Consider the following 13,038-nt stretch of genomic DNA (forward strand, 5'->3'; position numbering starts at 1 on the left):
ATGTTAACTATTATTTTAATATTGCAAATGTAATCAAAATTCCACATCATCAATGTTATCATCAATAACTTGTGATATCGTGGCCATCTGGTGGTATGACGAAAATCTGTGTTTAGGCGCCATCTTGTGGCAACATGATGCAGACCACAGAGTTTCTAAACCCAGAAGTGCAATATTGCGAGACTTCTGGGAACGCTTGTGAAGCAGACCATGCCGGAGTTTGGCGTTAGAGAAGTCAATTAGAGAAGTGGAAAAATGATTCCTTGGTTGTAAACGTTTTCTAAATCTGAAAAGGCACAACCGAGATTCGAGACAATGTCTTAAGTAGCTGAGCATGTTATGACTAACCTCCTGAAAGTGACAAACTGACAAGTTCTCATTTTCCTCAAAAACAACGATATATCGAAAGCATGCCTTTGATTTGACGCGAGACGACCGTTAGAACCGATTACGTGTCTCTGCGCATGATCTTAGCCAGCCAAAGTCGCCATGACATCGCCTACGAGCGTGATCGGGGATTTCTATTGGAGAAGCAGTTTCTGCCCATCGTCGTACTGTACTGTCTTTGCGCAGACACTCCCTGATCAGGGCCCGGTTTCCCGAAAGTATCGTAAGGCCAAGTTCATCGATGGTTCTAACGAACCGGATTCAGGTGCCTTTCTCTCAATGGTAATTGGAGTATTGCTAAACTAGGCTCAGATCACCCTCTTCATTTTGATCGAAAAGGCAAAGACGTATCACATATCAGCACTTCTAAATCAGACTGTGTGAATATGAGCCCAGAACTGGGATTTCGACAAAGAAACATATGCCACTGTTAAAATAAACATATTTTAATATACAATGTGTTTTGTACAGTGTTTGTTTGCTGAAAAATGTACAAAGCATTTCTTTAAATATTCTATTTCTTTAACTACGAAGAGGAAAAAAGTCCCTTTCAAAAAAGAGGCAACCTTTCTTTACAAATGTAGGCATTCAACAGGCATGCCTAAATACAATGCATGCTTCTCATTAGCAGGAAAACAGTAGAGTCCAATTGTAATACAAAGTCGTAGTCAGTCAAAGCAAACAAGAAAAAAGGGACAAAATTAATAAATAAAAAACCTCAGGTCTTAAATTCTTCTGTACAAGACTCCATTGGAATATAATATCAATGTACAAAACATCACTTAAAAAAACCTTTGTAGTTTAATTAAACCGCTGTTACAAATACATTTCTTTAAGTAGCCTGTACTAAATAGCACTCTTTTCCAATTTAGTTTTGGCAGGCTCCGGCCCACTGACATTCCTTCTCCATCGAGAGAGCAGCGGAATTCAATTCAGTACGAGTCATCAGGAAATATTTAGTGCACTACTCTTGATAAGGGCCCATAGGGCTCTGGTCAAAAGTAGTGCACGACATAGGGAATAGGGTGCCATTTGGGATTCAGTCCTTTTCTCCTCATCTTCCCATTTAGTGACATTATCAAATGTGACTTAATGCACAACAATGGTCACTTGACCCGTGGTTTGGGCAGATGTGTGTACGAGTGTTAAAACCCAAAAGCAGTCGCAGGGGGGGAGATTGGAGATATATTTGCGTGTAATGTTTGAAAATTAATTGACACTTCTTTTGTCCTTATGGGCGGTCCTTGTGAGTTCCCTACTCTAAACATTTTTCAGTACATTCCCATCCCACAAATTCTTTATGATTGGTTTGCAACGCTATTGAGCCGATAGTATCTAGACTCAGTCTTGGGGCTCTCTAGGCCTACTTCGACCACTGTAGGCTAAGTCTCCAACCCTTGGCCCAAGCACCAACGTGCTTTCTTGCCACCAGAGAGTGGTCTGTATACTGATGGTGGTAATCATGCCAGCAGGCATAGTAATGGCACTTATATAAGGAAAACCCTAAAATTCCCCATTTGTCCACAGACTTTGCCAAAAGTACTACAGATGTAGGATCTTTAATTTGAGCCAGTTTGCTACAGTAGGAAAATAATCCTTCAGCAACAGGAAATGTGAATTATGTGGATTATAATTAAGGGACATTTTTGCGTAGGGTTGATACATTTTTCATTAGGTAAAATCAAATCTAACATTTTTAGTGGAAAATTCAAACTTTAGAAGCCTTTTTAAGCCTTGAATACACTACAAGTTTGCATTTACTACTGTTCAGGAAAATTCTCAGCAAAAGGTACTTTGTCTTACACTTTGTTGTTTGAAGGTATGCAATTTTGTATATTTCTTCCCCTCCCCAAAATATTTGGTTTATCTGCACAGGCTGGTCTTGAAATAGAAAAAAAGTGACTACTAATTTAGTAGACAGAGGTTAGTTAGTAGCCTTTGAATATATTGTACAGCCCTTTCTCCTCTTGGTGTAGACCAGGGAAACATTGGTCCAAGAGGGCGCTATAGTGCTACTGTGGTGGTATGGGATGGAGGACATAGAAGTAGATTTGAACAGATTAAACAATCTAGAACTCCTATTTCTATGACTTTGCCCATCTGCATTGTTATCACGGGAACAGTGAGTGAATCGACGTGCTATAGATCATAAACTATATACAATTTATCATTAAACAACTTGTCACATATGACTGAAGTTGTGTGAAACCAACATGGCTAGGGAGGGCCTCTGCGATCTTGTGTTTTTCAGAAGACATGTGTTTCTGTCTTCTATTCAAGGCGGGGCGCTTTTCCATGGAAGACTGAAGAGGACTGAGCCAGGGATGGTTGAGAGCGTACAACTCAAGTCCCCTTGCCGAAGGCACCGTGTCTGGAGTTATGGTGCGATCCAGAGTCCCCTCCTGTCCCTGAACACCCCAAACTAACACCCTCACAACCGCCAGTGACCTCCGTCCTCTCATGCTTCAGACACTGGGCCAGGTCCTTTTGGCAGGGCTCCATGGTAACGGCCACGCCCACGCCACTGCGTCCCGACATCATGCGGGTCACCTCCGACCACGTGTCCGTCTCCGGGTCATAACACTCCACGCTGTCCAGGAACGTGTTCCCGTCATAACCTCCTGTAGAACGGAGGAGGAGAGGAGAAGCACTCTTTAGGACATAGGATGGGATTTAAAACACTTTTATAACATGAGAATTGTATCTCAAATGTAAATAATAATGCATGCATTTTATATGGTGCTTTTCATTACACGTTGAATCACAAAGTTGCTTTTAAAAACAAAACAATTAAACAACAAAAAAAATGTAGGAGGATCTGGTAGTTATTGGGCGAAGGTCTTTCATCATGGGCAGTTCAGAAAGGTAGTATTGTGGCCGGAGGAAGCATTGATGGAACAGCCAGGCTGGGAGGTAGAGACATCTGACAAGACAGGCCATGGAGCTCTTCATCAAGTACCTCGTTGTCTGTCGATGTTCACAGCTCCTCCTCTCTAGATCAGGCTGGTAGCACCCACCTGGGTCATGCTTCGGGGACTGTAAAAGCGCAAATAAGACCACCACACCTCAGCAGTAGTCCTGAAAAGTGCCCTGCGAGGCACCGCTTCCTCTCATCACCTCACACCGCCTCTGCATCACCTCACACCGCTTCCCTCTAGGAGCCGGAGCAGGAGGCCTAAAAGCGCCCTGCGAGGCGAGCCTCTGCATCACCTCACACCACTTCCCTCTAGGAGCCGGAGGCAGGAGGCCTAAAAGCCGATGCTGTTGACCAGGTGTTGCTGCTGTATCATTCAAATGGAGCTAGCTGCCAATTATAAACTGACTTGCCAATAATCAGTCCTGCAATTCCGTGAGACACCACCAGATAGGTCTCTCGACAAATGGTAAAAAATAAATAAAAATTCAACAAAATAAATCAATAAATAAAAACAATAAGATATGCTTCTCTCTGTCACTTCGACACTGGAAAACTAAATGTGACCTAAACACTGTGGTACTAAATACTGCACATCATATGGGGGTTGATTCTGTCATAATGTAATAGCAAAAACAAAATGGGTATTTGGGAGGACTCCAGGGGCTTCTTGCCCCGAAGCAAATGACTCATAATTCCGCTAAAGCATTGTTGCAGTAGAACCTGCTTTTACAATACCCACCCAGTACATAGATCTTCCCATGGTGCGCGGTGACCCCCAGGGCGGAGCGCCGGTGCCTCATGGAGGCTGCAAAGCTCCAGGTGTCAGTCTCAACGTCGTAGCGCTCCACTGTGTTCAGCTGGTTGGTGCCGTCGTAGCCCCCCATCACGTAGATACGGTTCCCCAGCGCACACACACCTGATATGGGTCAAAGTTCATTATTAGAAGGGACTTCTTGACACAGGTGGAACTTTAGGCCTACACGCAGGTTTCACTCTGAATCTCCACCCTTTACCCAGGAAAGTGCATTTAAAATCGATTTGAAAACATTGGATTTGTGCAAAGCATGGCAGGAGAGTTTCCACCATATTCCTGTCCGTGCCTTAAGGGGCGTGTAAGTACATGCGTCGAGAGAAGGGTAGAGAATCAGACCGTACATTCTGTCCAAAGTCAATGTGCTCCTTTTGTTCCTCACCTGCCCCAGAGCGCACAGTGTTCATGGCAGCCATGCTCTTCCACTCATCCCTCTCTGGGTTATAACACTCTGAGGAGGAGAGGCGGTGTGTGCCGTCGAACCCGCCCACCGCGTACAGCAGCCGGTTGATGACCGCCACGCCCACCCCGATACGCCGTGTCAACATGGGGGCCACCAGGTGCCACTGGTCCCTGTCTGGGTCATACCTGAGGAGGGGAGAGACAGACACAGTCAGTCAAACACACTGACAAAACCTGCGGAGCAGGATAGAGACACACGCCCACAAAATCAACCAACTGGACTATATTTAGTGTGAGGTTGGAAAATCGTGACAAAGAAATTTCTTCCTGGTTTATTTTTAGACACAAACAACAAATACTTTCCTTGAGATAAAAAAAAAATTATATACTGTATATAAACTCAGCAAAAAAGAAGTCCTCTCTGTCAACTGCGTTTGTTTTCAGCAAACTTAACATGTGTAAATATTTGTATGAGCATACCAAGATTCAACAACAGACATAAACGGAACAGGTTCCACAGACATGTGACTAACAGAAATGGAGTAATGTGTCCCTGAACAAAGGGGGGGTGTAACAGTCAGTATCTGGTTTGGCCACCAGCTGCATTAAATACTGCAGTGCATCTCCTCCACATGGACTGCACCAGATTTGCCAGTTCTTGCTGTGGGATGTTACCCCAATCTTCCACCAAGGCACCTGCAAGTTCCCAAACATTTCTGGGGGGGAATGGCCCTAGCCGTCACCCTCCGATCCAACATGTCCCAGATGTGCTCAATGAGATTGAGAACCGGGCTCTTTGTTGGCCATGGCCAACAATGACATTCCTGTCTTGCAGGAAATCATGCACAGAATGAGCAGTATGGCTGGTGGCATTGTCATGCTGCGGGTCATGTCAGGATGAGCCTGCAGGAAGGGTACCACTCGAGGGAGGATGTCTTCCCTTAAATGCACAGAGTTGAGATTGCCTGCAGTACGATGATGCTGTGACACACCGCCTCAGACCATGACGGACCCTCCACCTCCAAATCGATCCCGTTCCAGAGTACAGGCCTCGGTGTAACGCTCATTCCTTCGACGATAAACACGATTCCAACCATCACCCCTGGTGAGACAAAACTGCGACTTGTCAGTGAAAAGCACTTTTTGCCAGTCCTGTCTAGTCCAGCGACGGTGTGTTTATGCCCTTTGGTGACATTGTTGCCGGTAAAGTCTGGTGAGGACCTGCCTCACAAGCCCTCAGTCCAGCCTCTCTCAGCCTATTGCAGACAGTCTGAGCACTGATGGAGGGATTGTACGTTCCTGGTGTAACTCGGGCAGTTGTTGTTGCCATCATGTACCTGTCCCGCATGTGTGATGTTCAGATGTACCGATCCTGTGCAGGTGTTGTTACACGTGGTCTGCCACTGCGAGGATGATCAGCTGTCCATCCTGTCTCCCTGTAGCGCCGTCTTAGGCGTTTCGCAGTACGGACATTGCAATTTATTGCCCTGACCACATCTGCAGTCCTCATGCCTCCTTGCAACATGCCTAAGGCACATTCACGCAGATGAGCAGGAACCCTGGGCATCTTTCTTTTGGTGTTTTTCAGTCAGTAGAAAGGCCTCTTTAGTGTCCTAAGATTTCATAACCGTGACCTTAATTGCCTACCGTCTGTAAGCTGTTAGTCTTAACGACCGTTCCACATGTGCATGTTCATTAATTGTTTATGGTTCATTGAACAAGCATGGGAAACAGTGTTTAAACCTTTTACAATGAAGATCTTGGAAGTTATTTGGATTTTTACAAATTATCTTTGAAAGACAGGGTCCTGAAGAAGGGACGTTTCTTTTTTTGCTGAGTTTACTTCCTTGTATAACATCACTTTGCTCCGCGCAGAAAAGAGCAAGTCCTATGGCGCAAAGGGCACTGTTCCAGTCCTACATACCTAACCAATCATAACCCCAACCTAAGGACACAAAAACGCAACTACCACTCCCTTCATCAAACCTCCCAATCAGATCTCAGTTCCACGAACCTCTCCACGCTGTTATGATGAATACATCCATGCGACCCTCCGACAGCATAGATCATCCCGTCAATCACCCCCACTCCTATCCTGTTCCTGGGTACACTCATGGGAGCACAAGGCAACCAGCAGTTGTTCATGGGATTATAACAATCCAACGTGTTGGAGTCCATATTCCCGTCAGGAGCGTTGTTCCTTCCTCCGACAGCGTAGAACAGCCCAGAGATGACCACGGCAGCCAGGCCACTCCGGGGGACCTGAAGGTCAGCTAGCCTCAGCCAGGCCCCAGTACAGGGGTTGTAGGCTTCCAGATAGGACAGGGACTGACGGAAGTATCCCCCTGCCGTGTAGATGAGCTGGGGCACTTTGGGCGTGCGGCACGAGATCACCTAGGAGGACCACATAAATGTATCAATCAATTGATCCATCAGGAGATTACCTTGGAGACAAATACATTGGAAATATATATATATTTTCCCCCTCCCAATGTCAATTCCGATCTTGTCTCATCGCTGCCCAACGGGCTCTGGAGAGGCGAAGGTCGATGACCCGCCAAACCACTCTCCTTAACACCTGCCCGCTTCTCCCGGAAGTCAGTGTTCACCAAACACTGTTCAACTTACGACCGATGTCAGCCTGCAGGAGCCCAGGCCCGCCACAAGGAGAGAGCGATGAGCCAATAAAGCCCCCGGCCAAACCCTCCCCTAACCGAGACGACGCTGGGCCAATTGTGCGCCGCCCTATGGGACTCCCTGTCACGGCCGGTTGTGACACAGCCTGGGATTGAACCCGGGTCTGTAGTGACGCCTCAGACCGCTGCGCCACTCAGGAGGCCAGCTTTGTAGTTTTTTAAAACGGTATTTAATCAGGGTTCTTGGCATCAGTATTGGACGTTAAGTGCTAGATACAGCAGCAAGGTCATTGATGCACATCAGAAACAATGGAGGCTTTGGAACTTTAACTGTAAACAGGTTTTATTACCCAAAATACCAACCAACCATCTCACCTTGGTGGGCTTGTGGAGGGTGAGGTCCTGGAAGATCTGAGCCAGGTAGTCTTTACACTGGTCGTCCCACTCCAGAGACTGCAGCTGGGCTTGGAGGAAGTGTGGGGTGAGGGAGTGGCACCGCACGGCCTGGAGCAGGGCCTGGACGTAGGGCCGCCGGTTCTCCCGGTCGTACCGGACCCACGCCACACAAGCCTGAAAGACCACCGACTCACAGCGCACGTTGAGTTCGTCGCGGCTGATGAGAGTGACCAGCTGGCATTGGGAGAGGTTGAAGAACTCCTCCTGGGTCGCCACCTAAGGGTGAGAAGGAGGAGAAGGAGGCTGTTCTAAGAAAGGCATCACTTGGTTGCCAGTCTAAAATAAAGTCATGGAGAATAACAAGGGGTTATTGGATATGGTTCATGGGCAATTGTTAGGCTTTTAGAATTAAAAAGTGAAGTAACGCAGCATTTTGAAAACATTTTTATTCAATGGAGTACACTGAATCACACAGCACACCTTTGGTATTCATCTTATTATGACTCATGATCATTCTTTTGGTTGTGGGAGTGTGTGTGTGTTTTGTGTGTGTGTGAGAGACAATCAGTGATCTTTGCAGAATATATATGAGACATCTCTTCCTGTTAACCAGCTCTTCCATGGTTACAGTTTCAGTCTGACTCCCTGTGAAGTCATGCAGACTGACTGCCTGTACATTGAACATACAGGTAAACCCCCATGAGCCCGCCCACACAACGAGCTGATTCCACACGACTCACTCAACTCACGCACAAAACTAACCCAACACACACTAACCCAACACACACTAACCCAACACACACTAACCCAACACACACTAACCCAACACACACTCACCCAACACACACTCACCCAACACACACTCACCCAACACACACTCACCCAACACACACTCACCCAACCCAACACACACTCACCCAACACACACTCACCCAACACACACTCACCCCCACTCACCCAACACACTCACCCAACACACACCCAACACACACTCACCCAACACACACTAACCCAACACACACTCACCCAACACACACTCACCCAACACACACTCACCCAACACACACTCACCCAACACACACTCACCCAACACACACTCACCTAACCCACTACCACACAATAGTAGGATTATTCATGTTGAGGGTTCAAGGGCCAAAGCAGAAAAGAAACAAAGATGGTGCACAGTAACAGCTGAGACTATTTGCTCAGTGATGACACGCTGTGGTGCAGGTGGTGGTGCTCCACCCTCGCAAAGCCTTGACGTTTCCCTTAACTAAACACAGCGAGTCAGTTGAGGAAACGGACTCTGGCTTTTCAAAGACGCCAGTTACAGGAAGAGACTACAGATCTGAGAAAAGCCATTCATCTGTATAGCAGCTGAATGGCCTGACGGTGACGGTGACACTAACGATAAGGTTGACTGAATGACTCATCCATATCAAATGGAGATCAGGAGAGACGCACAGTATCCGCTTGAATTATTTCAACTGATCGGAGTCAGGCGACGTGGTTATTTCCTGGGGGAACCCATAGGGCATATCGAAAGGTCAAGGAGCAAAGTGTCATGGTGAAACACTTCGTACCATCAACAGTGAGCATGCTCTGGAAACTGAACTTTTCCAACTCGGGGGGAGAAAAGAGACTATCATTCTCTCCGAAGTGTGTACTTGTTCACTCCCCTCATGAGTTTAAAAGGATTCTCTCTCTATGGTTTGGAGAATCGCAAAACCCAAAGAACGAGGTTAGGCAAAGCTGATCCTGAATCAGTTGTGAGGGGGTTAAAGCTAACTGTTTTAAAAGGATACTTCGGGATGTTGGCGATGAAGCTTGTTATTTACTTCCCCAGAGTCAGATGAACTCGTGTATACCATTTTATGTCTCTGTGTCCAGTATGAAGGATATTAGAGGTCATAACATGCTTGTTAGCTTTGGCTTGCGAAACTACCTCCAACTTCCTTCATACTAGATGCCGAGACATAAAAATAGTATCCATGAGGTCATCCGACCCTGGGGAAGTAGATATTTGCTCAAATCCAGTAGACAGTATCTACACCACATACCTGGCTGAAGTTCATGTAGATATATTCCCGAGCTTTCTGATGGAGCTCCGTGCAGCTGATCTGCTCGGCGAAGCTGGCTATGCCGATGGCGTTGCTAGGGTCCAGCTGCGTGACCAGGAAGTCGCAGCAGGCCTTTACCACGCTGTCGATCTGGTACATGACGGCGCCGTTCATGACGTGGATCACACACTTCTCCCCAACAGAGATGCTGGCCGTGTAGGCAAACTCTATCAGCCTGCCCATCACCTGAGAGAGAGAAGGAGGGATTGCAGAGAGAGAAAGGAAGAGAAAAGATTGGAGATGGAGAGAAGAGATGGGACAGATGGAAGAGAGAGTGGAGGGCAGGTGAGAGAGAATGAGACGAGAGTAGTTAGAACAGTTAGAAGAAACAGGAAGACAGAAAGGGGTTGATTCAATTACATCATTATTGTTGCATGAGGTTCCAGACTGACACAATCTGCCTCAGTACTGAGGAACTACACAATCAAATTAAACCGATCGAATCAAATTGTATTAGTCACATGCGCTGAATACAACAGGTGTAGACTTCACCGTGAAATGCTTAGTTACGAGCCCTTTCCCAATAATGCAGATTTAGACAAAGACAATTTGCAAATAAAAATAGTAACACAATAAATACTATCAAAGCCGTGGCAGTGTGGCACAGTTCTGAGTTAGCCTATGACAGAGAGCAGTCAGAGAGCTGCTGGTTTATGAGTTCCCTCATTAGTCAACATGGCTAATCCTGTGCTCTCTGTGAGCTTGATGTGTCTACGTGTGTCTGCGTGTCTAAAGGCAGCGGCATGATTACGATCTCTCGGAGATAACTCAGTGGGGCTGTACGCACCAGCTGGAACAAAGAAGCCAGCGATAAAAGCAGGTGTGTGTGTGTGTGTGAGCGTATATTTTTACCACTGAAATACAACTGTCTTTCTTATGGAGTCAGTCTTTGGTCCCTCGTAGGAAAACGTGGAGTGACTGCCTTCCTATCTTGAATGCAACGTGGATAATTACAACTGGGACTTCTAAAAGCCAGCTCTACTGACACGCCTGGATGAAAGGCATCTCATCTATCCAGTCTTCACTACTATTACTCACATGAAAACGCAGTTGGTTTCCATAGAATTGGTTAACACTTTACTTTAGGCCAACAGCTAGAAAGGTTTATTACATGCCTGTGGCAAGTCTTATAAAATGTGTTGTAACACTCACCCGGGGGTGTATCCCCTCGATGGGCACCACCTCCATCCCACACTCCTTCAGGCCGTTGGTGAACATGGCTCTGAAGACCGGAGAGGACGATGCCAGCACCACCTGTAGACGTGAACTGTCAGCTTGATATCTCAAACATATCAACTGTATCAGTTTTCTCCTCCCCACTCAGATTACTCCCAGACAGTCCTATCAAAATTCTTGCTTGAGAAATTGCTCTTTGCTAGGAAGCTATTTTTGTTTATTTTTTACAATTTTAATTGAAAACAATCACAGTAAGTTCCTTAATTGTTACCCAGAAACGATTTGAGATAAATTAAAAACAGCTGCATTGGAGCTTTAAAGATCGGAGTGCCAAACATAATTTCCCCCCCAACATTTTTGGGGGGAGTTTCACAGACAGAAACCAATCTGGGGATAGACAAAGCATGAGGACTAGAAGAGAAGGGCAGACCCCCCTATCGCCAAGGGGGCAGGAGTAGTCCGAAGTCAGGAGCGTTACCGCTACACCTGACTCCATCCACAGCATAACCGTTGACACAATGCTACACACCTTGTGTGCCACGAAGTCCACGGCCTCCAGGTCGTTGTAGCACACACGAAGCGTCACGTCGCACAGCTGGCCGTCCAGCCGCAGCTCGTTCATGATGCCGAAGGCGGCCGCCGTGTGGCTCTCCAGCGTGTAGCTGAAGACGCGGTGGCCGTTGCGCGTCGACGGCGTCACCACCGCCTTGCACTCCGTCGGGCACTCATTAGACATCCTGACTGACGAAGGATCCTTCCTGGTGCTTCTGTTGAAGCTGTGACAACAACTAAGAACAGTGTTGGGAGTGACTGCTGCCGGACATCCTTGCTCACTGAGGGGCAAGGAGACACTAGGGAAATGTTGAAAACTGGAGGAGCTATTGGGGGATTGTAGAAGGCTACGACCCTTTTCCTAGGGTCTTTGTTGTTTTTTTGGTTGAATGTATGTCTGTGACTGTAGAGTTCAGAGAGTATTAAATCGTCTTTCTTAGAAAGGTCCGAAAGACGGTTTCTTAGCCCTTACTCCTTATTCTTCAATTCCAGCCATTGTGTCTATAAGAGTTTTTCGTACAGTCTTACTTATTCCACAAGCCCAGCCATAGTGCACAATCAGGTGCTATTGTAAAACTAAAAAAAATACTTCTTCTACATGAACTGCCAGTCATGGTTATGTATGTTATAACCAGGCCAATCGTTATCCACCACGATTTATGACATCAGTGTTCTAGATTCTCTCCCACCTGCCCTTGAGTAAACTTCTCTTCTCTTTCTCTTTTAATTAAAGGAACAGCAAGATGTATGGTCTTTTTGGCAGGAGGTATGTAGCGAGTCCGAAAAGACGCAGTAGGGAATTACTGTTATTCACATCAACAAGCGGACATGTTTTTCTCCTAAAGGGGAACTTTCTGAACAAAAGAGTCCGCAACAGTCAAAAAAACAGACAGATGTGTCTAGTACTCTGACATCTTCTCTCAAGTCCAACTACTTGCTTATTCCTTTTCGCTCTGAGGCCCAAAAAACAGACACTGATATACTACTGCATCTTCAATGGTGGTCATAATTATAAATCAGGACTTAGCTCATGGAGCTACACTTCTGCCAGAAGTTGGGTAGAAGAGGGACAAGGATAGGGTAGTAGAGGGGTGGAAACTCCTAAAACTCTGTAGAGGGAGAAAAAAAAGAGCAGGTGCCAAAAATGTCGTCAGCGTAAGCTAGCAGCCCTGAGGATTCAGGAATGAGGGGGGGGCTCAGTTTAGTTTGGTTGATCAGTTGCTCCACTCTAGAAGCTTTCCCAGAAGTCGCCCCGCTCTGGAATCTCAAATTGCACTGTTGTATTTACTGGGAAGGTCTGGGCGCCGTTGGCAACTAGAAGAGAAGAGCGAAAAGACAGGACAGTTAGGTGTTAGGGTGAACAGGGTTTATCTAATAGTGATGGGGGAAAGAAAGAAATACATTTTCATATCGGGATGATATATCGTACTGACAATATTTAAATAATATTTTTGCGCTAGTTGGCTGTACCTGCACCAAAATGTCAGTATCTTACCTTCATAGCTTGTTCACCATCTTCCTTTAATTTGTTTTTAGCACTGATTTCCATGTCTGATCAAAACAGATAGAACTTTCATTTTCAAGAGTGATTTAGTATGTTCTACGACAAGCGAATGACTCAGCTAAATAACATTCGAAGCC

The 13,038-nt window shown here is 46.2% G+C and overlaps 1 protein-coding gene across 1 annotated transcript; it reads right to left on the reverse strand.

The window, feature by feature from the left end:
- Positions 1–817: 817 nt before the first annotated feature.
- Positions 818–12,304, reverse strand: keap1b (kelch-like ECH-associated protein 1b). The gene is made up of 8 exons (XM_042318694.1): positions 11,375–12,304; positions 10,822–10,923; positions 9,610–9,855; positions 7,529–7,825; positions 6,532–6,911; positions 4,498–4,703; positions 4,044–4,220; positions 818–3,008 (listed from the first exon to the last, which is right to left on the reverse strand). The coding sequence occupies exons 1-8, from the start codon at positions 11,579–11,581 to the stop codon at positions 2,731–2,733; spliced, it is 1,893 nt and encodes a 630-aa protein (XP_042174628.1). The 5' UTR covers positions 11,582–12,304; the 3' UTR covers positions 818–2,730.
- Positions 12,305–13,038: the final 734 nt, after the last annotated feature.

Source organism: Oncorhynchus tshawytscha, unplaced genomic scaffold, assembly GCF_018296145.1.
Source record: "Oncorhynchus tshawytscha isolate Ot180627B unplaced genomic scaffold, Otsh_v2.0 Un_contig_4934_pilon_pilon, whole genome shotgun sequence".
In the NCBI taxonomy this organism is placed as follows: domain Eukaryota; kingdom Metazoa; phylum Chordata; class Actinopteri; order Salmoniformes; family Salmonidae; genus Oncorhynchus; species Oncorhynchus tshawytscha.